Source organism: Coregonus clupeaformis, chromosome 31, assembly GCF_020615455.1.
Source record: "Coregonus clupeaformis isolate EN_2021a chromosome 31, ASM2061545v1, whole genome shotgun sequence".
Lineage (NCBI taxonomy): Eukaryota > Metazoa > Chordata > Actinopteri > Salmoniformes > Salmonidae > Coregonus > Coregonus clupeaformis.
Window position 1 is genome coordinate 27967957 of NC_059222.1, and position 26411 is coordinate 27994367.

A 26411-nucleotide genomic window follows, 5' to 3' on the forward strand; every position below is an offset into this window, starting at 1 on the left:
TCGGATAAACACTCCAAACAGCCTACCCGACCACTCGGATGGGTCCGCTTTTTCCTAACGCACATCATTGACTTGTTTTGTATCACATTCAAATGATACAACTGGGGGGGGTGGGGGGGCAAAAATGCAATTTCAGAATGTGGGAGGGACATGTTGCGCCCCTGCTTTTGAAGTTACTGAAATGCATCAGAAAGGCATTGGGAAGCTCAGACGATCATCAGGCAATATCTTTTGTATGATCTTCTGTGTAGAAAATAACATCATCATTGATATTATTTCCCCCCAAGTCTGATTTAGTGCCTGGTCTTTTCCACTCTGTTCTAATGAGGCTTGTGGCCATTGTAAAGGGAAACAGAGGACACATACGTGTTCCTGGTAGTCTTTTCTTTCAGTGATGGGTTCATAATATTTTGAAGCTTAATCCGTTCAAAAGATAGAGCCACATTTGTAGGAAGAAAACAGAAACCATTTGTTGGAGAAAAAAAAAGATAGGCAGCAGGTTAGGATAATTAATGTAGTAGGTAAGGAGAATTAGGTTACGGTTAGGAAAAGAGTTAGGGTTAGTGAAAATGCTCTCCTAACTTATACGAAAAGTAACTTCCGGTCATAGCTGTCCCGTTAGCCAATCCAGAAAGCAATGACTTTTTATTTTATTTTATTTAACCTTTATTTAACTAGGCAAGTCAGTTAAGAACACATTCTTATGAACAAGGACGGCCTACCAAAAGGCAAAAGGCCTCCTGCGGGGACGGAGGCTGGGATTAAAAATAAATAAATAAAATATAGGACAAAACACACATGAGGTGCAGGTCTGTACAAAAGTCCACTCACATTCGCATCGTTCAACATGCCTATTCTAAAACTGTGTGAAATCTATTTTAGATTTGTATTGCCTGGCTGTACGCTTACATTTTCAAACAAATTCACCCTTCTGCCGGCATGGGAAATATCAATGATGTCAAGCTGCTGTCACTGTGTGCTTTCAGTTTCGATCGCTATCCTTTCTCTGTCATCACACATTAACAGTTTATTGACTTATTTTATACTTCTATAACTCGGCTGAAGCGTCTGACTGCAAGAAGGACCACTGCCCACCTGTCACCAGCCGTTCCCTGGCTGCGCCTGAGTAAGGCAAAGAGTGAGTCCCACCACGTGCTTCACCTGATGTCTCATTTACCTGTGCACTGCAATGTTATAATAAGCAGCTGCTTACCATGTTTATGTATTTATTCACTTTTAGTCCTCACATGATTAAGTGAGTGAGTATTATCATGTTGCTGTATTTGATTAAGTGAGTGAGACAGAGAGAGATTATTCATAAGGAGGGAGTGAATAGTAATTGAGAGAGCGATATGGGTGGTGCTAATTGTTCCAGAAGCTCTTACCTCCCCTAGTATCTAAGCCTGCTCCAGACTTGGTGGGGACAGCAGGAGTTGGTAGACAGTCCAAAGAGCTCAGTCTGACTACTACAGAGGAAGATACCTGGTCCTGCTCTTCTACCATCCGGACTTGTAAGTCAATCACTGGCCTGCTGGTTTCAGCTCATCTCCTAGAGATGAAGTAAAGCCAGAGTCCCAGACAACATTTATGAAAGTTGAGGTGTGATGGTGCTTCGATAATTCCCTGTCTCTATACTCTTTTTCAATAGTTTTTATTGAATCATGTCAAAGGCAGTACAATTAATAAGAAGCAATAATAATAAAAAAAATGTATGTCTTTGTTTATAAATGTTTTGGTTCCATTTTGTATAATAAAGCATTTGCCTTTTTTCATAAAGTACTAAGTAGTTCTTTTTTTGTGTGATAACAGAATTAACTGCAGATTTGATTAGCTTGTTTTCAAGCACACAAACGGACAGGCAGCGTAGGGTTTTTGTATTCTGTTTATTGCGGTGGATATGTGCATGTCCAACAGACTATTCTACTTTAAATGCTAAAGATATTCATTAAATAAAAACAAACGGAACATTCCACAAGGTCTAATGATATTGCTTTGGAAATCATCTAGACAGTTACAAAGTGAGAAAAGCCGTTCTGAAAATCGTTTTAAAAGTTACTCCAAAAGCTCAAGTGGTATCCCTAAAGAGCAAGGTAACAAAATGTAAATAAAAAAAGAGCATTGGGAGCCTGGGTTGTATTCATTAGAGCACACCGTAGCAAACTGTAGCAAAACACTTTCCAACGGAAACTGTTTACTCCAAACGCTTTACAACATGACACAATTCCATTGAAAAACATTTCACTACAGTCTGTACTAATGAATATGTCCCTGGAGTAGCAAGTTTGTTTACAGCTCATGAGGGTATTGGTAACAGACAAAACAAATGCAGTGGTAGTTGAGTAACCTTAGTAAACTTGGGCCCTGGTCAAAAGTAGTACACTTTATAGAGAATAGGGTGCCATTTTGGACACAGTCATAGCTTCATTCTAAGTGGTATGCTAGTGTGGATATTGGAACAGAGCCTATATGTGCATAGATGAAGGAATGAGAGGTAGAATGCTAACTCTGGTTCCTTGGCAGTGTCACGTTGCAATGGTTAAAAGATGACTAGCTACAATGTAATGATGAGAACAAATAACTAGGCCAGGAATTTTTCCTGGTCAGGTCACATGGTCTGGAAATGCTCCTGGCCCTGAATATAATGTAGAATTAGTTAGGAGAGTTTTTTCTCACCACGTGACCTGAGTTGAGGAGCCTCCAGGGTGAAGGTTCCCTCCCCTAGGTACAGATCTAGGATCAGCTTCCCATCCCGCAATCCTAACCTGCAAAACTGACCCAAAATGCAAAACTGACCCAAGATCAGCATCTAAGGTCGATGAGGGGATGAAGACAATGTCTGTATAACCTTCAGGAGTGCTTCATTGTTAAACGAGACATTAAATATGTCTTGATATATAAATAGCATAATTTGCCTTCTTTTAAACCAAGATGTCTGCATCCCTAATGGCACCCTATTCCCTACAGAAATAAAGGTGCCTGGAATAACCTTTTGGGTTGCCACACCGGCGGAACCTTTCCAGTTGAAAAAGGTTCCATGAGGAATCCCTCTGAAAAGGGTCTTTGAGGAACCCTTGTGTAAAGGTTAAAACCTTTTTGTGATGGGAGGGGCTCAATTCTGAACCTTTTTAATAATATATTTTAGAGGTGGCAGCCTATCATATTAGAGGCGTGGCTTATTGGAGGTGTGGCTTTAAGATAGTTATTTTTGGTCACCCGTTGGCATAATTGTCATTGCTGTTCATCATGTTAAGTTTGTACACTGCAAATTAAAATGTTTCTTGAATATTTATGCATATTACATGTTCTAATATAATATTAATAATATTAACATTGCTGATTATATACAGCAATAAAGTGGTAACTATTACAACTTTGCGATTTGCATAGGCTCTTGAGGAACTCATACATCTCTGTTAGCCTCATTGACGCTACAAAACTGTCAGTGTTCAACCTAACGTGATAACAATACAAGAGAACAGATGCACAGGAATGACATTTAATCGGGTAAAAAGTAGTGAACTATGTAAGGAATAAGGGGCTATTTGGGCCTGATAAAATAGCACCTGCCTCCCAATTGTTTTTAATCATCAGCTGCCAAAACAGTTATTTTACTCTGCATACCCTGTTGAAATGACAGTAGTTTCATATAAAGTACTAAAATGGTCCATCATGCATATAATGACAAACTATACTTTGGAACGTAAAGGCATTTTTTATCGTATTTACATGTATATATTTGTTTATAGAGAGCTTTGCTTAGTCTATTCATGGTGATGATGAGTTTTCCTGGTACCATCTGATTGGATGATGACTGGGTGTGATGTGGGTTCTGAATTCTCTGGTTGGATAATGATCATGTTTGTTTGTTTTTTTGCTAGATGGTTGGCAGTTGGAGTGTTTGATAGATACCATCTTTACTGTTGAGTTTAAAAAAAGACAAGTTAGAAAAATCTAAGGCTACACATTTAAAACAATAAATGTAAAATAACCTACCCTTTCCAGTGCCTTCCCAACCCTCGCCCCTAGACTCTGGCTACATTCCAATTCTCTACCCTTCTCCCGAAGTGTGGACTCGTACCTTAAATAAGCACAAATGGCAGATTAAATAGGACTTCAGTGTTAGAATGAGTGTAATTTTACATGACAAGGACATGAGGCAAATCATTCTCCGTGCAGAAGGAGAGGAAGAGTGCTTCATCATTATCACATTAGTATATTTAAAATAAATGGACTGGGAATATGGTGGAAACTACCTTCAGCCATTCCTGCACCAATCCAATGCTTCCAGTGTCTGTTTCAGCCATTTTGACAGGTCTGTATCACAGCTAATGGGCACTTCCTGTCCCTTTACAGGAAATAGGAGCATGTCCCAATGACCTACTTTCCTTATCTCCTTTCCTTCACTAATACCCCATTTACACAGAGACAAAAACCATTATGTTTTACATTTTGTTACCTTTGTTTGTTTATGTGAAATGGGTAGGGGGTAAAAATACCCACATTAAATAAAAACCCAGCTCGAGACCTAGTCATGTCAGCAGTTTTTTCACAGACCATGTAATAAAAATAAAAAAACAGGAATGGATCTCTGCATTTTTGTTGGTAAATTCATTAGCACTTCTCCTGTTTAACATCTCCCTAATTTGAATCGCAAACAGCCCCCATGGTTTATACCTTCCATTAATATCAGTGGTCACACAGGGAAAGCGACGAGGAAAGGAGACGAAGAAAGGAAGCAATTGAGCCATATTGGGACGGAGCCCCCATTACGTTGAAAGGGCCGCTCCTGATTGGGCCATTGGGTGGTGTTCTACAGGAAGTTGGTGGCATTGGTGGTGGTGTTCTTTCCTGTGTCGATGTTAAACTGGTAGGCTCCGTCGGAGGAGTGCAGGACGTCAGAGGCAGGTGCAGGCATGGGGGCGTATGGCGATGACGCCTAGGGAGTGAAAGTTGATAGTTAATGAAAACCATGTATCCATAAAGTTAGCAAGTGTGTGTGTGTGAGACAGAGACAGAGACAGAGACAGAGAGAGAGAGACAGAACTGACCTGGGGGGGTTGTGGGGGGTGGGCGAGGAGGGGATTAGCAGGAGACATGTTCTCCATCTTTATCTCCTCCTTCACTGGCTCACCTGGAGGAGGGGCACTGTACATCACCGGAGCATACCCCTGAAACACACACAATTAGTCACACAAATACATGTCATGTACACACACACACACGTGTGCTTACAAGCACACACACGCACACACACACACACACATTCACACACACTGAGATGAGAAGGATCAAAACTGGAGCAGCATATGACAGATACAGATGTCGGATCTTAACTTGATCCCTCTTTTGTCGCTAAGAATTCTCCTGCTGCATCAAAAAATTCAAATGAGCCTTCGAGAGTCCCTGAAAAAGAGCGGTTATCTTTCCCTCCATGAGGGGGCAGTCGACTCATTGGGATTTGCTATCAAAATAATTTCCTCTCTCGCTCGCTCAAATGCTACTACAATGTTCAAATGTACAAAAATGTATCTGAAATGCAGCCATACACATCAACATCTGTCGTTTTATATAGCCTAATAACATAATATAGATATTGGTCTCCACTAGGCTTCGACATACAAGTGTCAAAATCAGGTTCAATTGTTCCCTGGGGTGGTCTAGCGGTTAGGGCTGCTGTCTTCAGTGCGCACATATAGGTCTATCTTGTCAGCTTGGGTTTGATTCCAGCCCACACTCTTCTGGCACAAATAACTAAATTCCCCCGATTGACTTGATTTATGTACACCTTTCAAATACGGACAGTCCAGGAATATTTTACTCCCGATCTTGATAAGAAATGACCATACCAGACACTTTTGGATAACATAAATAGGAAATTAATAAAATAATAACAGTAGGCTACACCAACATTAGAAAAACATATCTTGAAAGACTTTGGTTGCAAGCAGGACTAACGTAACATCGACATCATCTTTTAGGGAGCGGTAATGAGGTGACCAATAATGGTTGCAATTGAGATCAGCTGTGCGGAGGAATTTAGAGCGTTTTGATGGTATAACAAGACATCAGCTGGTGATAATCTAGTGCCATCGATGGTTGCAATAGGCCCCTTGTTATTTGATTAAATTCCAATAGGCTACATTCTGTAGACTAACCATTAGCCTATCCATTGTCACATAATGAAAGGTGTGAAAACTGATAATAGGGTACAGTGTTTCCCTGGCTCAGTTGATGAGGTGATTTGGGCCATCAGTTGATTGACAGATGTAGGCCTACTATATGTTCGCCCTCTCGTCCACGTTTTATAATTAGGCTATGTATAATTTGTCAATATAGTTCTGGTCTTTGGTGTGGATTGAGAGCCTGTATTGTGTGGCTTTAATATTTCATTTCGTAAAGCTGTCAAGATGTTTATGCATTTGAGTCTATCCAAAGATGATTTCGTTGAGCTGAGACACTTTTCTTTAATGTGTAAATTATTAGACTATTTGTTTTACTTCTTGAAAACATTGAAATAAATGCAATTAACTTGTGGGCCTAATATAGGCTCAGGCTGGTCTCTATATCACCCAGCACTGGGTAGAAACTCATGAGGTTCAGAGCCAGAGCACGCTGCTTAGACCACTTCGCTACGACAGTTCACTATGCTTTCACAAGCACTAAGAATACTATAAATACTGATGAAACATAGGTGCGTAGTTTTCAATTTTTTTGTTTTAAACCCTAACCTTAACCACTCTGAATTAATGCCTAAACTGTTAACCTTTGAGTTGTTTCTGTTTTAACTATGTAACCGCGTGGAATTAATGTGTCAAAAGAAGACATTCATCCATATGTAGCGGGCCAGATTTAAACCCATGCCGACTCGGACATATGTGCGCCATTGTCAGTGGCTGTAACCTCTGGACCACACGCACTAAGGAAATGTATAATTTATTTAGCCTATTGCTTGCCTTCAACATATAATAAAACAATTGATTAAAAAAATTAACGAAAATTACATCTACCTCCTACAAATATGTTAATTTATTATAATCCACTTAAGAATGTGCTGTAGCCTGCATGTAGCCTACATAAGGTACAATGCAGGTACAAGTTAAGATTTGACATCTGTAGACACAGAGGAAAAGGGTGATGGGGCGGAGTGGGAAGAGACGCTAGACTATGGTTAAGTAGAGTAGATATATACCATCGGAGCCACCGGATACTGATACTGGTTAGGCGGCCCACTCCACTTAGGGGTCAGAAGGAATGCAGAGTGAGATAGATTGTAGAATAGAGGGAAGAGGAGTAGAGGCTGAGTTGAGTGTTCTATACTAGAACCAAATATGGTAGAATAGGGTAGAGTAGAAAGTAGAGTAGAATAGAACAGAGTAGAGTAGAATAGAATATAGTAGGGTAGAGTAGAGTAAAATAGAATATAGTAGGGTAGAGTAGAGTAGAATAGAACAGAGTAGAGTAGAATAGAACAGAGCAGAGTAGAAGAGTAGAATAGAATATAGTAGGGTAGAGTCGAGTAGAATAGAACAGATTAGAGTAGGATAGAACAGAGTAGAAGAGAATAATATAATAGAGTAGGGTAGTGTAGAGAGACCTACCATAGGAGGAGCACCAGGGTTATGCTGTGGCTGGTTGGGCGGCGGGCCGTTCCACTGCAGGGGCTGGGTGGGGGGGTACATAGGGTCCTGTGGGGGGTAGCCTGGGTTGAACCCCTGAAACAAACCACAGCAAAACAACACCGTCACACACAGAGGCATATTGCTTGTTGACGAAGATTGGCCTATTGAGAGTACAGTTGAAGTCGGAAGTTTACATACACTTAGGTTGGAGTCATTAAAACTTGTTTTTCAACCACTCCACAAATTTCTTGTTAAAAAACTATAGTTTTGGCAAGTCGGTTAGAACATCTACTTTGTGCATGACACAAGTAATTTTTCCAACAATTGTTTAGACAGAATATTTCACTTATAATTCACTGTATCACAATTCCAGTGGGTCAGAAGTTTACATACATTAAGTTGACTGTGCCTTTAAACAGCTTGGAAAATTCCAGAAAATTATGTCATGGCTTTAGAAGCTTCTGATAGGCTAATTGACATCATTTGAGTCAATTGGAGGTGTACCTGTGGATATATTTCAAGGCCTACCTTCAAACTCAGTGCCTCTTTGCTTGACATCATGGGTAAATCAAAAGAAATCAGCCAAGACCTCAGAAAAAAAATTGTAGACCTCCACAAGTCTGGTTCATCCTTGGGAGCAATTTCCAAATACCTGAAGGTACCAAGTTCATCTGTACAAACAATAGTACGCAAGTATAAACACCATGGGACCACGCAGCCGTCATACCGCTCACGTTCTGTCTCCTAGAGATGTACGTACTTTGGTGCGAAAAGTGCAAATCAATCCCAGAACAACAGCAAAGGACCTTGTGAAGATGCTGGAGGAAACAGGTACAAAAGTATCTATATCCACAGTAAAACAAGTCCTATATCGACATAACCTGAAAGGCCGCTCAGCAAGGAAGAAGCCACTGCTCCAAAACCGCCATAAAAAAGCCAGACTACGGTTTGCAACTGCACATGGGGACAAAGATCGTACTTTTTGGAGAAATGTCCTCTGGTCTGATGAAACAAAAATAGAACTCTTTGGCCATAATTACCATCGTTATGTTTGAAGGAAAAAGGGGGGCTTGCAAGCCGAAGAACCATCCCAACCGTGAAGCACGGGTGTGGCAGCATCATGCTGTGGGGGTGCTTTGCTGCAGGAGGGACTGGTGCACTTCACAAAATAGATGGCATCATGATGGCATCATGAGGAAGGAAAATGATGTGGATATATTGAAGCGACATCTCAAGACATCAGTCAGGATGTTAAAGCTTGGTCGCAAATGGGTCTTCCAAATGGACAATGACCTCAAGCATACTTCCAAAGTTGTGGCAAAATGGCTTAAGGACAACAAAGTCAAGGTATTGGAGTGGCCATCACAAAGCCCTGACCTCAATCCTATAGAACATTTGTGGGCAGAACTGAAAAAGCGTGTGCGAGCAAGGAGGCCTACACACCTGACTCAGTTACACCAGCTCTGTCAGGAGGAATGGGCCAAAATTCACCCAACTTATAGTGGGACGCTTGTGGAAGGCTACCTGAAATGTTTGACCCATGTTAAACAATTTAAAGACAATGCTACCAAATACTAATTGAGTGTATGTAAACTTCTGACCCACTGGGAATGTGATGAAAGAAATAAAAGCTGAAATAAATCATTCTCTCTACTATTATTCTGACATTTCACATTCTAACTGATCCTAACTGACCTAAAACAGGGAATTTTTACTAGGATTAAATGTCAGGAATTGTGAAAAACTGAGTTTAAATGTATTTGGCTGAGTATGTATGTAATCTTCCGACTTCAACTGTATCTGATTTATTAATCAACTGGGACAGACATAACCTTATTACTGGAAGGTTAGTGTAGCTTCACAGCCCCTAACTCAGCCCCAACCCTCCTGTACATAGACAGTGGATGTGTCCCAAATGGCACTCTATGGGCCCTGGTCAAAAGTAGTGCACTATAAAGGGAATGGGTGCCATATGGGCCAGACATTCTCTACCCATCTCCTTCGTTTTCTATGCTTTCGGACCTTACAGTTGTGCTGCTAAGTGATCACATTAACAGATGGAGAGAGAGGAGGAGTGAAGGAGAGATGAATGGATTGACTCACTGGTTGGAATGGGGGTCCGGTCCACTGAGGCTGGCCAGGCATCCCAGGGTTGGGGGGAGAGTAGAGCTGGGGGTAACCTCCCTGTACATGGAGGAGCACCACAGTTCCTACAGTTAGACAGAGGGACTCAAATATACCTTTATATAGTCATATTCAGGGATGCAATTTAAGGATTTTGGGTCCAAAATCTGTGCCATGCAATGTTTGAAAAGACAACATTTTACTGGGCATTTACTACTAGCCCAGGCTGAAAAGTACTAGACTCGGGCTAGCTTCATTTCCATCCCTGCTCAGACTATATATCCATTACAGTATATACTCATACACATACTGTACATACACATATACTGTACATGGACACCCACAGTTAGACATAGGTACATCTATATATTTAATACACACATGCTACACGCACAGTGCTCATGACATGACTAACATGAAAATAAGAAAACGATACACATACAAAGGCATTATTGCTTGTCGTTCAGATCAGTAACACAAAGCCGATAACCACACACACTACTTCATTCCAGTACAACACAACACACCACAGTGTAGTTAATTGAGTAATAATACATGCATCATGTACCATGTTAGGATCTGGGCCTGGACCATGATAAAATACCTGCAATAATCACAGCAAAAACACAATTTATGTTATTACCGACCGTTCAATCACAAAACATCACTGCAATGTCATTATGATAGTACATCAAGGAGTGAGAGGGGAGACATAAGGAACCTAAGGGCAACATGTGGTCTTCTGTAGCTCAGTTGGTATAGCATGGTGCTTGCAACGCCAGGATAGTGGGTCTGATTCATGGGACCACCCATATATTTTAAAATGCTTTGGATTAAGTGTCGGTAACACTTTACTTCACACCCAGTGTCATAACACGTTATGACACGGCTGAGAGTCATAATATGGTCATAACACTGTCATGACCCATTATTAACACCTGTTGTGACATATATTGCGTTATTTTACACAAGTGTGTCAAACCCACATTTATTCAAATTACATTACATCAATGTGTGCACAATTACAATGATAATTTAATATGGTCAATTAAAAAATATATATATATAACATAAACATACTGTTGACATGTAGGCTATGGTGTAATGGAATGTTTTGCCTTGTGTGGTAGGTTTTGTGGGTTTTTACACTCTTTTGTAGGTGTCATAACCAGCCATTAAATAATGCAATATATGTCACAACAGGTCTAAATTTATGTATCATGACAGTGTTATGACCATATTATAATAGTTATGACAAATTATGTCAGCTGTTATGATATATTATGACATGGTTATGACCAAGTCATAACGTGTTATGACGCTGGGTGTCAAGTAAAGTGTTACCAAAGTGGGTACTATATGGCATATACTATTATGTACAGTGCATTCAGAAAGTATTCACACCCCTTGACTTTTTCCACATTTTTTTGTGTTACAGCCTGAATTTAAAATGGATAAAATTGAGATTTTGTGTCACTGGCCTACACACAATACCCCATAATCTCAAAGTGGAATTATGTTTTTAGAAATGTTGACACATTTTTAAAAAATGAAAAGCTGAAATATCTCGAGTCAATAAGTATTCAACCGATTTGTTATGACAAGCCTAAATAAGTTCAAGAGTAAAAATGTGCTTAACAAGTCACATAATAAATTGCATGGACTCACTCTGTATATAGTGTTTAACATGCTTTTTAAATGACTACCTCATCTCTGTACCCCACACATAAAATTATCTGTAAGGTCCCTCATTCGAGCAGTGAATTTCAAACACAGATTCAACCACAAAGACCAGGGAGGTTTTCCAATGCCTCACAAAGTAGGGCACCTATTGGTAGATAGGTAAACATAAATAAAAGCTTACATTGAATATCCCTTTGAGCATGGTGAAGTTATTAATTACACTTTGGATGGTGTAACAACACACCCAGTCACTACAGAGATACAGGTGTCCTTCCTAACTAAACGGAATGGAGCTGAGCACAGGCAAAATCCTAGAGGAAAACCTGGTTCAGTCTTCTTTCCACCAGACACTGGGATATTAATTCACCTTTCAGCAGGACAATAACCTAAAACACAATGCCAAATATATACTGGAGTTGTTTACGAAGACGACATTGAACGTTCCTTAATGGCAGAGTTACTGTTTTGACTTAAATGGGCTGAAAATCTATGGCAAGACTTGAAAATGGCTGTCTAGCAATGATCAACAACCAACTTGAAGTATTTTAAAAATAATATAGTGCAAATATTGTACAATCCAGGTGGGCAAAGATCTTAGAGACTTACCCAGAAAGACTCACAGCTGTAATCACTGCCAAAGGAGATTCTAACATGTATTGACTCAGGGGTGTGAATACTTATGTAAATGTGATATTTCTGTATTTAATTTTCAATAAATGTGCACACATTTTTAAAAACATGTTTTCACTGTCATTATGGGGTACTGTGTGTAGATGGGTGAGAACAAATATATATTTAATCAATTTTGAATTCAGGCTGTAACACAACAAAATGTGGAATAAGTCAAAGGGTATGAATACTTTCTAAAGGCACTGTATACAGTATATTAACAAAGGTTATGTCCCAAATGGCACCCTATTCCCTATAAAGTGAACTACTTTTGACCAGAGCCCACTAAATAGAGAATAGGGTACCATCGGCCCTGGTAAAAAGTAGTGCACTACAGTATATAGGGAATAGGGTACCATTTGGGACTATTACCTACATAGTGTACTACTTTTGACCAAAGCCCTATGGGGTGCTTGGCCAAAAGTAGTGCACTAAATAGGGAATAGGATGCCATTTGGGATGTCGCCAAGCCACCATCAAACTATCCCTTACCGGGCCACCAGGTCCAGGGGACACCCCTCCGGGGATATTGTAGCCGGGAGGAGGGTGCAGAGTCTCGGGGGTCCCCTGGAGGATGGCTGTGGTGTGGGGGGCTTTCTTCTTGAAGATCTTCTTCTGGCAACAGCAGCAGATACCGGCGGGGATCCCCAGCAGGAGGAGGAGGGCCATGAGGGGGTTAGCTGCTTCATAGTCATGGTGGTCTGGAGGGAGAGAGAGGGGAGGGAGGGAGGGAGAGGGGAGGGGAGGAGGGGGGGATGAGAGAAGGAAGGCAGGAGAGAGGGAGGGGAGGAGGCCAAAGAAAGAGCGTGACAGAATAAGAGAGAGTCAGTGTGAAAGAGATGGGGGAGAAAGGTGAGAAATCGGGATAGCAAAAAGAGAGAAAGAGGGGTAATTGGGATGAGAGGGAAAGAGATCGTAGAGTCAGTTACTGTAGGTGCCTATGAGGTCTTTCTCAAATAGCCCAAAAAACATACAACTAAAATACAGACTGTGATAATTTAGCGCAAAGGACAGGAAGAGCATGTTTAGTAGAAGACTATGCTTAGTACATACACTACAGAAACACAGTAGAGATCAGTAGAACTCAGTAGAGACCAGTAGAACTGAGACTGGTGGCCATTTGAAGTGTGTGTAGGTGCCTATTGGAAACAACCACTCTGGTCTACAGGGGCCTCTTTCTTACACTCTTAGAAAAAAGGGTTCCAAAAGGCTTCTTCGGCTGTCCTCATAGGATAGCCATTTTTGGTTCCAGGAAGAACCCTTTTTGGTTCCAGCAATTTTTTCTAAGAGTGTAGGGCAGTTAAAATAGGTTTGAATTCCATAATTCACTCATGGTATGTTTTTAGTGCATGTATGTATGCATGGTTGTCTTACATGATCAGCAAAACATATTGAGAGTAAACTGAGCAATACATAAATACTTGACTCTTTATATGCACATTGTTGAAGAAAAGTTTCAAATTAAATCACGCTCATTGATCCTGCTTTGTAGTATACCCTTCAGGGCCCATAGGGACGCAGACAAAGTACAACAGGAGAATAGGAGTGCTCAATTCCAACTAATCTGAATCAGAATGAAGTCAGCTCTTTGCTATCATTTTTGTGTGGAGACCTACTATAATTAAGCAATAACGCCCAAGGAGGTGTGGTATATGGCCAATATACCACGGCTAAGGGCTGTTCTTAAAGCACGAGACAATGCTGAGTGCCTGGATACAGCCCTTAGCGGTGGTATATTGTACATATACCAGTCCCCCTCGTGCCTTATTGCTTAAAATATACCAGGCCTTTCAACCAATCCTGTGTGGCTCAGTTGATAGAGCATGGCGCCTGCAATGCCAGGGATGTGGGTTCGATTCCCATGGGGGACCAGTACGAGAAAGTATGAAGATGTGTGCACTCACTACTATAAATTGCTCTGGATAAGAGCGTCTGCTAAATGACTAAAATGAAAACTACCCAATTCATAATAACAAATAAACTCCTGGCCTGTCCTAGCCTATCCATTCTCTGGAGGTCAGCAGAGAACTGTCACTTTGGAAAATTAAAAACATATGGTGGGCAGAAAGAGTGAAGATGGGAATTCAGGTTCCTTGTCCCTCTATTTTCAGTTTGTACACTCATGGTATGCGTCCCAAATGGCACACAATTACCTATGTAATGCACTACATTTAACCAGTAGCGCACTTAATAGGGATTAGGGTGCCATTTGGGATGCATATGCAGTCTGAGTGGTGAAGACCATTGACAGGGTAATATGATACTTGGATAGCCACTTAGTGCCAGCCAGTGTCAATGCAGACCAAATGGCACCCTTTTCCCTATTTAGTGCACTACTTTTGATCAGGGCCCATAGGGCTCTGGTCGAAGGTAGTGCACTACATAGGGAGCCAGTTGGGACGCAACCAGTGTATATGCAGACCAAGGTTTGGATCAACTAACAATGCCATTAATTCATTCAGAGCTATCCGTAATCATGGTAGCATCCACATTAATGTAGAAGTTTCATCATTGTATCATTTCAAATCCAAAGTGCTGGCGTACAGAGCCAAAACAACAGAAAATGTGTCACTGTCCCTATACTTTTGGAGCTCACTGTAAATAGCATAATTTATATTCTAGAATAGAATCCATTCTATGTCTATGATGAGAATCATATATACACACACACACTAATGTTGCTGCTCCCAGGCAGGGTTGAGGTTAGGTAAATGGGGCTAGGACATTTGGGACGCACCCAGCATATATGCAGACCACGGTTTGGAGCAGCTAACAACGCATGGTGACACAGCAAAAAACCACACACACACTCCCCCACCTGTGAGTTCCATCCTGATGATGGAGACAACCCTGTCTCTCCTGTCCCTCAGCATGTAGTAACCCACGTCCGTGGTGTTGACGTTCTCGATGGTGATCTTGGTGGAGTAGGTCTTGACCCGGTTCCAGTAGTCCGGGTGGTCCTGGGCGACCACGGCCCCATCATGTACCAGGCTGACATTGGCGTCGGCGCCCGAGAAGGAGAGTTGGGCGTCGGCTAGGTCGATGCCCTCCAATGAGATATAGAGGTCCTCACCTGCCACGCATTTCGGGTACTCACGCCTGGCTGGGGTGGGGGGAGAAAAGGTGTGAGAACGTGTTACAAGGAAGGGTGAGAGAGTAGTTGGAAACAGAGATGGGGCAGGTACATGAAGGGGTGAGAGAAAGTAAGAGGAGAATTAGCATTAGAGGAAGAGAGTGAAAGAAAGAGAGGGGGGTGGGTGAGAGAGAGTAGGTGGAAAGAGAGATAGTGAAGGAGCAAGCAAGAGTCAGAGAAACGGAGAGACAAAAGATCAAAATGCAAGAAGGTTCTGTACACCAACTGACAACAACAAAGGACAATATTTCCATAACATGCTAAACAACAACTCTCCCCATCACCCCACCGTATACCCCCTCCTGCACTCACTGTTCACAGCCACTTTGAGCGAGGAGATCTCCTTGTTCCAGTGGTCTGTCTGGACGTAGGTCCCCTGGTCCTCATACGTCACCTTCAGATCAAATCAAAGTGCATTTAAAATTGCTTCACAATAAAAACAATACAATTAAATGAAAGAGATAGATAGAGGATGGTAGTTGCATTGGCCGGAGGGGTGTAAATGTATTAATAACATTCAAAATCAAGTGGTCTTTTTTGTTAAAAGGACGATACCATCCCCCAACACCCCCCTCAATTGGACCTCTGGTGGTATGATATACTTTATTGTCCCCTAGGGAAAATTTGACTTGGACAATTGAAGAGTCAGTCAGTCACCTTGTCCAGATACCAGCGCCTGTCGGTTCCTGTCCCAGACACCCGTCCCTTGGTGGTCCGGGCGCCACGGTCCCAGTACAGGTAGGTCTTCATGGGCTCTGCAGCAGGGGTGAACTCCAGCTTCGAAGAGCTCTTTGGAAGGTAGATCTTCAGCTGACGCCCGTGGGACAGACGCTCGTGCAGGTCGTGCACCGCATAGCCATCTGAGAGACGGGGGGGGGTTATGGAGAGAGATGGAGTGAGAAAGACAGGATTAAAACACTGTAGATTGAAACCATTAATTTGTTCATCAATGTGTTTTCTGGATGACATTTCATTGGAATGTAAAGAGCTAATACAGTAAGCTACAACTCCCACATACTTCTTCAGGTTCGAAACTTGTACAACATTTTGTACTTAAAAAATAAAACATTTAAATTATGGAGGAAAAAAATACTCACCCACACTGAGAGTGCCCAGCAGGATCCACAGACTCCACATCATCTGTGTGGGAAATATAGATTTTTTTTGTGAACCATTCCTAATTTGTTTTCCCCAGTATTGGCATAGATAAAAAATGACCAGAAATATGATGGATTATAGTGTGAACAGGTCGGTGTGGGGGGTATAAGACAGACAGACAGATTATGAATAAATAAAGAACGACCAAATGAAGCAAACCCACAGCATTATTAAACCTTCCCATGTTTGATTGTAGGAAGGTTTAATAATGCTGTGGGTTTGTTTGCGGCCTCTGGTACTGGGGACCTTGAACATGCGCAACATACAGCCCTTAGACGTGGTATATTGGCAATATACCACAAACCCCCTAGGTGGTTTATTGCTATTATAAACTGGATATAAACTTAATTAGAAGAGTAAAAATACATGTTGCATACCCGTGGTATACGGTCTCATATACCACAGCTTTTAGCTAATCAGCATTCAGGGCTCGAACCACCCAGTTTATAAAAGACTGTATACCACGGCTATGTCATCATGAATTCAGCAGATTGTCCGGTGTTTTGGACTCCAATGTTCAACACAGTGTCCAAAAACTGGGTCTCCATTGAACGTCATGGGTCTTCCAGCAGGACAATGACCCCAAACACACAACAAAAAAGAGCAACCAGGAATGGTTCAAGATGAAACACTGGACTGTTCTGGAGAGGCCAGCATCTAGTCTAGATCTAAATCACATCCAAAACCTAAGGCAAGATCTGACAGCAGTAGGTGGAGGGCACCCTTCAAACATTGAAGAATTGGAGCAGTTTACTGCTGAAAAGTGGGCCAAATTGCCAGTAGAAAGGTGCAGCAAGCTCATTGATAGCTACAATAAGCGTTTGACTACAGTTATCTTGGCCAAAGGCTGTGCAACCAAGTGCTCCGGGGTGCCAATACTTTTGTCCATGTCATTTGTCTTTATTTTCTAAATTACAACGTAAGTTTACAAAATAGTATACAGTAGTATATACAGTGCCTTCGGAAAGTATTCAGACCCCTTGACTAATTCAAAAATGGATTAAATCGTTTTCCCCCCGCATCAATCTACACAAAATACCCCATAATGACAAAGCAAAAACAGGTTTAGAAATGTTTCCTAATTTATACATTTAAAAAAATGAAATATCATATTTACATAAGTGTTCAGACCCTTTATTCAGTACTTTGTTGAAGCACCTTTGGCAGCGATTACAGCCTCGAGTCTCCTTGGGTATGACGCTACAAGCTTAGCACACCTGTATTTGGGGAGTTTCTCCCATTCTTCTCTGCAGATCCTCTCAAGCTCTGTCAGGTTGGATGTGGAGCGTTGCTGCACAGCTACTTTCAGGTCTCTCCAGAGATGTTTGATCAGGTTCAAGAGTGGCTGGGCCACTCAAGGACATTCAAAGACTTGTCCCGAAGCCACTCCTGCGTTGTCTTGGCTGTGTGCTTAGGGTTGTTGTCATGTTAGAAGGTGAACCGTCACTCCAGTCTGAGGTCCTGAGTGCTCTGGAGCAGGTTTTCATCAAGGATCTCTCTGTACTTTGCCTCAATCCTGACTAGTCTCCCAGTCCATGCCGCTGAAAAACATCCCAACAGCATGATGCTGCCACCACCATGCGTCACCGTAGGGATGGTGCCAGGTTTCCTCCAGACATGATGCTTGGCATTCAGGCCAAAGAGTTTAATCTTGGTTTCATAAGACCAGATAATCTTGTTTCTCATGGTCCAAGCGGGCTGTCATGTGTCTTTTACTGAGGAGTGGCTTCCATCTGGCCACTCTACCATAAAGGCCTGATTGGTTGAGTGCTGCAGAGATGGTTGTCCTTCTGGAAGTTTCTCTCATCTCCACAGAGGAACTCTATAGCTCTGTCAGAGTGACCATCAGGTTCTTGGTCACCTCCCTGACATTTTTACATTTTAGTCATTTAGCAGACGCTCTTATCCAGAGCGACTTACAGTTAGTGAGTGCATACATTTTTCATACTGGCCCCTCGTGGGAATCGAACCCACAACCCTGGCGTTGCAAGCGCCATGCTCTACCAACTGAGCTACATGGGACTACTGAACAACGCCCTTCTCCCCCGATTGCTCAGTTTGGCCGGGTGGCCAGCTCTAGGCAGAGTCTTGGTGGTTCCAAACTTCTTCCATTTAAGAATGGAGGCCACTGTGTTCTTGGGGACCTTCAATGCTGCAGAAATGTTTTGGTACCCTTCCCCAGATCTGTGCCTCGACACAATTCTGTCTCAGCGCTCTACGGACAATTCCTTCGACCTCATGGCTTGGTTTTTGCTCTGACATGCACGGTCAACTGTAAGACCTTATATAGACAGGTGTGTGCCTTTCCAAATCATGTCCAATCAATTGAATTTACCACAGGTGGACTCCAATCAAGTTGTAGAAACATCTCAAGGATGATCAATGGAAACAGGATGCACATGAGCTCAATTTTGAGTCACCTTAAATAAGGTATTTCTGTTTTTATTTTTAATAAATTTGCTAAAATTTCTAAAAACCTGTTTTTGCTTTGTCATTATGGGGTATTGCTGAGGATTTTATTTTTTATAATCCTTTAATAATTGTCACACAAGGCCAGAAATTAAATTTTAAAGGCAATTGAAATGATTAGAGATATTGAAACACACATCATTTCCATGATTACATAAAATTCTACAATAGGCCTACAGGGCCACAACAGCCCATGCAATTTATAACGTGAATACAATTTTAAAATAAAGTATTTTTTATTTTATTTTTGTTACAAATTATTGATTATAAAGCCAGACATATAGCTATTCTTTGGCATCTCTCACGCCTGATAGGCCTACATTAAACATAGGGCTTCAACCTGTTGAGGATCCACAGAATATTGGATCGCTTTGTCATTATGGGGTATTGTGTGTAGATTTAATCCATTTTAGATTAAGGCTATAATGTAACAAAATGTGGAAAATGTCAAGGGGTCTGAATACTTTCCGAAGCCACTGTAGTGCAGTGCACTACTTTTGACCAGGGCCCATAGGTCCTGGAGTTAGGCTACCTGGTTAACGTTGGCTGGTCAAACAGCTACCTCCCTTCCCCTGTCTCAGACCAGACTTTACAACACTTCATGTTATTGTAATGTTTATGGTCCTTTCTCTCACACAGCCACCTTGGAGACATGCGCACGTGCGCACGCGACCCATATCATTTTGAATTTGGAACGTATCCGTCAAGTCAAAGGCCGTGTGGGTCGTGCGCTCTTCAGAAATGTGGGGGGCACAATAATCCTTTAATCATTGTCACACAACGCCAGCAATTTAATTTGAAAGGCAATTGAAATGATTAGAGATAATGAAACAAACATCATTTCCATTATTACATCAAATTCTACAATGGGCCTACAGGGCCACAACAGCCAATGCAATTTATAACGTGATTTAAAAAATAAAATATTATATATATATATATATATATATATATACAAATTATTGATTATAAAGCCAGACATATAGCTATTATTTGGCATCTCTCACGCCTGATAGGCCTATATGAAACATAGGGCTTCAACCTGTTGAGGATCCACAGAATATTAGGCTACTCTCCAGAGAGCTAGCCGTTCTCATGGTGCCGTATAATCTACGGAGGGTGCCGCGCCTTTCCTTGGGGAAGAGGAGGACGATGGCATTAATTCTCAGGAAAAGACAAAAATAAACAAAAAAAAACAAGGATCAACCATATCAAGCCGATTTCTAGAAAATAAGAATATTTACTATATGATAATCTTTTCATTAAAGAAAAACAAAACATTAGGTTAGGGATAAAAGGCTAGAATAGATAGAATAGGATTCAATCACATTATTACACCTAGTGCGGATCGCTGTGTGACTCGAGGCAACCGGCAGAAAGCAATCCCAACACAAAACAATATGCACACGCATACCGTCAATGGCAAACACACACAACTCCCTCTCCCCTATCCTTGCTAGACACAGGCTCGCACGTAAGCGCCCAGACCACAGATCACCCTGCGACAAAAATAACAAACATCACTGACCGAGGCAATGCAAAAAAAATGATAAAAGGAGGAGAGTTTATTATTTGCCTATGTTGCAAAATAAAATAGCCCATTTAAAACTAAACGCCGCTACTGCTGCATGGAGAAAGCAGACAGCTGCAATGGAAAATCGAATTATGAGCCGTGAACATGGCCATCGCACAAACATTCTTGTTGTGCATGCAGAATATATGTAGTAGGTTTATAGGCTACATACCTTGATAGGAAAGAATCCAGATTATTATTTCCCTGTTTTTCTCCTCATAACAATGTATCTATGACGGGAGAGCGTCACGCAGTGACTGGATAGATGGTAGATAGTAGTAGGCCTAGTGATGTTACAATTGATACCGGAGCTCCGATGCTTCGAAGCTGTTTTCACAGCACTACTGATCCGACCAAAGAAACTATAAACCCTAGATGACTGATCCACTGTTTTGAAGCCACTAGGCTGCATTTTTTTCTTTCTCCACCATTTTAAAAGGATTTTGGAAGCTATAGAAATGCATGTATTAATGTCTACATTGGTTTTGCCCAGTCTATTCTGCTACAGAAACCTTAATGCATAGCCTACTGAAAGTATTATATGTGAAAAAATAAATAATAATTCCTTAAAGTAAAAAAAAATGGAGAGTAGCCTACTAATGTTACTGTCCCCACAAAGTAACATTAAAACGTGATCAATTACATCTGAATCTTCTTTTGGTTAATTTATTTTCAAAACGTGTTTTCGAAATTTGAGATCAAACTGATTGCACCGTGGTATCCGAGCATTTTCGATGCCAAGTCTCTTCCAAAACACCGACATCTACTGGACACCTTACCTGCAAATATAGTTAGGATTTTTTTTCTAATCAAAGCTCTCAAATGGTTGCTAGCATGTAGCACATGGAGCCAAACTCTCTGAGACAATAGGTTATATAGCATGGTCGAATCTCGCCTAGGCAGTATTATATATTTTCTTATTTGAAACCACACAGCTGCACATTGGTGTTCTAGCAATTTTTTATGTACTATAATGCTAAGCTATTCATCTTTATCATGTAATAGATCCACAGAAGTTAGGTGGTAGTTTAACTAAATTAAAATCTCCATGGTCTTCTCATTAGTTAATAACTTTTTTGCCATGTAGCATTGTAGCTAACTACTTGAACTATCCCAAAAAAATTAAATAAAAAATAATAATCATCATCATCATTTTCGCAAAGAAACCAACCCCCTATTTTTTCTCTCTCTCCCTGACCACTGGAGTAAGCCGATGCACTCACTCAATGGCTGTCACTGAGATCTCACTACACTGTTAACATCTGACTCCAGAGTGATGTGTTCGGTTCCACTTTATTTTAGGGTACACATAGTAGCCACTAATTTGTAGTTTCTAAGTGTGTATATAAGTAGCTAATAAGGCCTTTATTATGTCTTATTAGCCATATATTAGGCCTTATTTAAGTGTGTTCCTATTCAAACATTTTAAGTCGTGTTACTGGCCAATACCCTCATTCTTAGTCATAATAAAGACATATTAATAAAGACTGATTCCTCACGAAACCAGGACAAAAAAAGACCATGGGGATTTTCACGAAATGTAATAGATAGAATGGTCCATTGGAGAAAGGATTGTTGAACTTTATTTGACATTTATATATCAAAGCATAATAGGGAAATTATTTATCAAAGTTTGGCCTTACCCAGGCCTCCTTTAAGACTACAGAATGTTTAATATAGGTGCTACAAAGCAAAAATGTGTGTCATATGAAGCTTTACCGCTTGCTCTGTAATATGAGTATTATTACTATTAGTAGTATATTATATTTTAATACATATTTTTTACATCAATTTATGAACATTGAAGAATATAAACATGAATATTGAAAGAAGTCCATTTTGATTTGGCAAATGTTTCTATATACACTGAACAAAAATATGAATGCAACACTTAAAGTGTTGGTCCCATGTTTCATGAGCTGAAATAAATGATCCCAGAAATGTTCCATGCGCTTCTTTCTCCCCAATATCCCTGGTATTGAGCATTCCTCTTCTGACAAGATAATCCATCCACCTGACAGGTGTGGCATATCAAGAATCTGATTAAACAGCATGATCAATGAAAGGCCACTCTAAGTGCAGTTTTGTCACACAACACAATGCCACAGATGTGTCAAGTTTTGAGGGCGTGTGCAATTGGCATGCTGACTGCAGGAATGTCCACCAGAGCTGTAGCCAGATAATTGAATGTACATTTTTCTACCATAAGCCACCTCCAACGTCGTTTTAGAGAATTTGGCAGTATGTCCAACTGGCCTCACAACCACAGACCATATGTAACCACGCCACTCCAGGACCTCCACATCCAGCTTCTTCACCTGCGGGATCATCTGAGACCAGCCACCCGGACAGCTGATGAAACTGTGGGTTTGCACAACCAAATAATTTCTGCACAAACTGTCAGAAACCATCTCAGGGAAGCTCATTTCTAAGCCTTACCAACAGAGTGAATGTGAATATGGATTCAAAATGTTCGCCCTCTGCTGGTGATTTGCAGGATGTGCAATGATTCAAGTAAAAGGAGGGCTGTGATTGGTTATATTGCTTACTATGCCAATGTCTCTATATAAAATAGGCTATACAACATATCTATGAGGTTATGATCAATTTTATACCAGAACTGAATGGTATGAGGTGATCATCTCCTCTTCCTCCCCCCTCCAGGTGTCTAGGTTGGTGCATTCCTGTCTGTTCTTCCACACTGTAGTGGTCCTGTAAGGAGCACCGCTACTGGAGTGTGTTCTGCCAAGAGAGTGTGTGTTTCCAGCTGCCAATATTGAGTGTGTCTGATTGTGTTGTAAGTCTTTGTGTTAAAAGCCTTTGGAAGTATTTGTTTCTGACTCTTTCACTGTGTTTGTGTGTTAGGACTGCATTGGAGACATTCTCTCTGGCGGTGTTGTTGACCAGTCTAACCACTCTGAGGTGTGTGTGTGTCCTCGGGCCCAACGTCCAGGCCTGGATAAGAGTCTTCAGCCGACATGGGTACTACCTGTATTTATACTGAACAAAAATATAAATGCAATATGTAAAGTGTTCGTCCCATGTTTCATGAGCTGAAATAAAAGATAAGATATTTTCGATACGCACAAAAGCTTATTCTCTCAAATTTTGTGCACACATTTATTTAAATCCCTGTTAGTGAGCATTTCTCCTTTGCCAAGATCCCTGTTAGTGAGCATTTCTCCTTTGCCGGGGCGGCAGGTAGCTTAGTGGTTAAGAGCGTTGTGCCAGTAACCGAAAGGTCGCTGGTTCTAATCCCCGAACCAACTAGGTGAAAAATCTGTCGATGTGCCCTTGAGCAAGGCACTTAACCCTAATTGCTCCTGTAAGTCGCTCTGGATAAGAGCGTCTGCTAAATGACGTAAAATGTAAATGTAAGATAATCCATCCACCTGACAGGTGTGGCATATCAAGAACCTGATTAAACCGCATGATCAGTACACAGGTGCACCTTGTGTTGGGGACAATAAAAGGCCACTCTAAAATGTGCAGTTTTGTCACACAACACAATGCCACAGATATCTCAAGTTTTGAAGGAGCAGGCAATTGGCATGCTGACTGCAGCATTGTCCACCCGAGTTGTTGCCAAATAATTTAATGTTCATTTCTCAACCATAAGCTGCCTCCAACGTTGTTTTAGAGAATTTGGCAGTACGTCCAAATGGCCTCACAACCGCAGAACGTGTGTAACCACGCCAGCCCAGGACCTCCACATCCGGCTTCTTCACCTGCGGGATCGTCTGAGACCAGCCACCTGGACAGCTGATGAAACTGTGGGATTGCACAACCGAAGAATTTCTGCACAAACTGTCTAAAACCGTCTCAGGGAAGCTCCTCTGCATGCTCATCGTCCTCACCAGGGTCTTGACCTGTATGCAGTTCGGCATCGTAACAGACTTCAGTGGGAAAATTGTCACCTTCGATGGCATGCTGGAGAAGTGTGCTCTTCACGGATGAAACCCGGTTTCAACTGTACTGGGCAGATGGCAGACAATGTGTATGGCGTTGTGTGGATGAGCGGTTTGCTGATGTCAACGTTGTGAACAGAGTGCCCCATGGTAGCAGTGCGGTTATGGTATGGGCAGGCATAAGCTGCGGACAATGAACACAATTGAATTTTATCGATGGCAGTTTGAATGCACAGAGATACCGTGATGAGATCCTGAGGCCCATTGTCTTGCCCTTCATCTTCCACCATCACCTCATGTGTCAGCATCATAATGCACGGCCCCATGTTGCAAGGATCTGTACACAATTCCTGGAAGCTAAAAATGTCCCAGTTCTTCCATGGCCTGCATACTCACTAGACATGTCACCCATTGAGCATGTTTGGGATGCTCTGGATCGACGTGTACAACAGCGCGTTCAAGTTCACGCCAATATACAGCAACTTCGCACAGCCATTAAAGAGGAGTGCGACAACATTCCACAGGCCACAATCAACAGCCTGATCAACTCTATGCAGGAGATGTGTCACGCTGCATGAGGCAAATGTGGTCACACCAGATACTGACTGGTTCTCCTGATCCACAACTCTACATTTACATTTTTTTATCTGTGACCAACAGATGCATAGGGCCTAATGAATTTATTTCAATTGACTGATTTCCTTATATGAACTGTAACTCAGTAAATTCTTAGGAAATGTAGCATTTTGCGTTTATATTTTAGTTCCCTCTTTCACTCTCATTTGTTTATCGTCTTATTCTCACACGCTGTAGTAAAGATCTCTCTATCAACTTCTTCTTCCTCTACCATCGTCCTCTCTCTCTCTCTCTCTCTCTCTCTCTCTCTCTTCCATTAGGAGGCAGTCTTTACCACTACATCACAAATGTCATAATGGCGATGCCTCATTTGTGTGTGTCTAGCCTACAATGTGTGTGTGTATGTGCATGTGTGTGTTAAGCCATGATTGTTGCAGTGTTGTCGGAGCCATGAGTAGAGCTGACACAATTCCTTTTTCTACACAATAAATGTATATCTACAACGTTGTGCCCTGTTCCCTGTAGGTGTGGCCTGTGTCCTGCAGTCTGGGGGCAGTGATTGGTTACCTGACTGGGCTAGTCTTCGTTGCTCCCGCCTGGATCCGCTGCCACCGCAAACACCTCACCTACAAGAGCAAGTGATGGACTGGAGAGTGTGTTTGTGTGTCTGTGTGTCTGTGACATATAAAGTCTTAGTTCTCTACACACGTTTTCTGTTTATTTCGCTAATAATGGTTTTTCCAATAGGCTTGTAATAGGGTAATTACAGACAAAAAGCACAAACCACCACAGCTGTGCATTGCATACACATTGCTAAATGTTTCTCTAATAACAACTCTCTTTCAATCGCACAACTACATTTATACATTTTCTGTGCTATGGCTAGGCTATTGGGTGTGTGTGTGTGTGTGTGTGTGTGTGTGTGTTTGGGTGCTGTGTACTGAAACGTAATTTGTCTTTCATCTTTACATTCTGTTCTGAGAAAGAGCGAGAAGGCGAAAGGGAGGGAGAGACAGTGCGGTAAGAAAGAGAGTGGGGAGAGAGAGAGAGAGAGGGGGGGAGGCCATAGTCATTCAGAGCAAATTGGCCAGTGTTACCTAGTGTTGATTTTTCAGTGTAACATTTCTAGTGTTGATTCAGGTGTAAAATAACCCCAGTGTTGGTGTTAATAACTAGTGTTAAACCAAAACCACGCCGATCATTATCATAATCCCAGCATGCTCTATTGCAGGTAGAATTGTTTTATTGTTTGTTTCAATATCTATGTTTTTGCATGTAGATTGATGGATTAATTAATCTTATACTACTCAAATAAAATGTGTCTAAACTAATCCAATATGTTACTTGGACTTATTGTATCAGTTACTTAAATGTTTTTTTCAGTTTAGATAGTGTAGGTACACATCACTTTGTAAACCAGCATAACGTGATTTGTAAACCATGAGCTTCAGGCCACTGTTTTAGGGTAAAGCTCGGCCCTCAAAAGAAGGCTTTATGAA

At 41.4% G+C, this 26411-nt stretch overlaps 1 protein-coding gene and 1 pseudogene across 2 annotated transcripts; one reads left to right on the forward strand and one right to left on the reverse strand.

Moving 5' to 3' along the window:
* Positions 1-1864: 1864 nt before the first annotated feature.
* On the reverse strand, positions 1865-20794 carry LOC121547363. Of its 2 annotated transcripts, XM_041858611.2 has the most exons (12): positions 20601-20794; positions 16326-16368; positions 15886-16088; positions 15541-15622; positions 14914-15198; positions 12588-12796; positions 10312-10347; positions 9723-9803; positions 7599-7712; positions 7190-7234; positions 5049-5168; positions 1865-4936 (listed from the first exon to the last, which is right to left on the reverse strand). In XM_041858611.2, exons 2-12 carry the CDS (start codon positions 16366-16368, stop codon positions 4811-4813), a joined length of 1344 nt encoding a protein of 447 aa, XP_041714545.2. In that variant the 5' UTR covers positions 20601-20794; the 3' UTR covers positions 1865-4810. The 2 variants fall into 2 exon arrangements, with proteins under 2 accessions (XP_041714545.2, XP_041714546.2); XM_041858612.2 differs by lacking the exon at positions 7190-7234.
* LOC121547010 lies at positions 16640-25554 on the forward strand (annotated as a pseudogene).
* Positions 25555-26411: the final 857 nt, after the last annotated feature.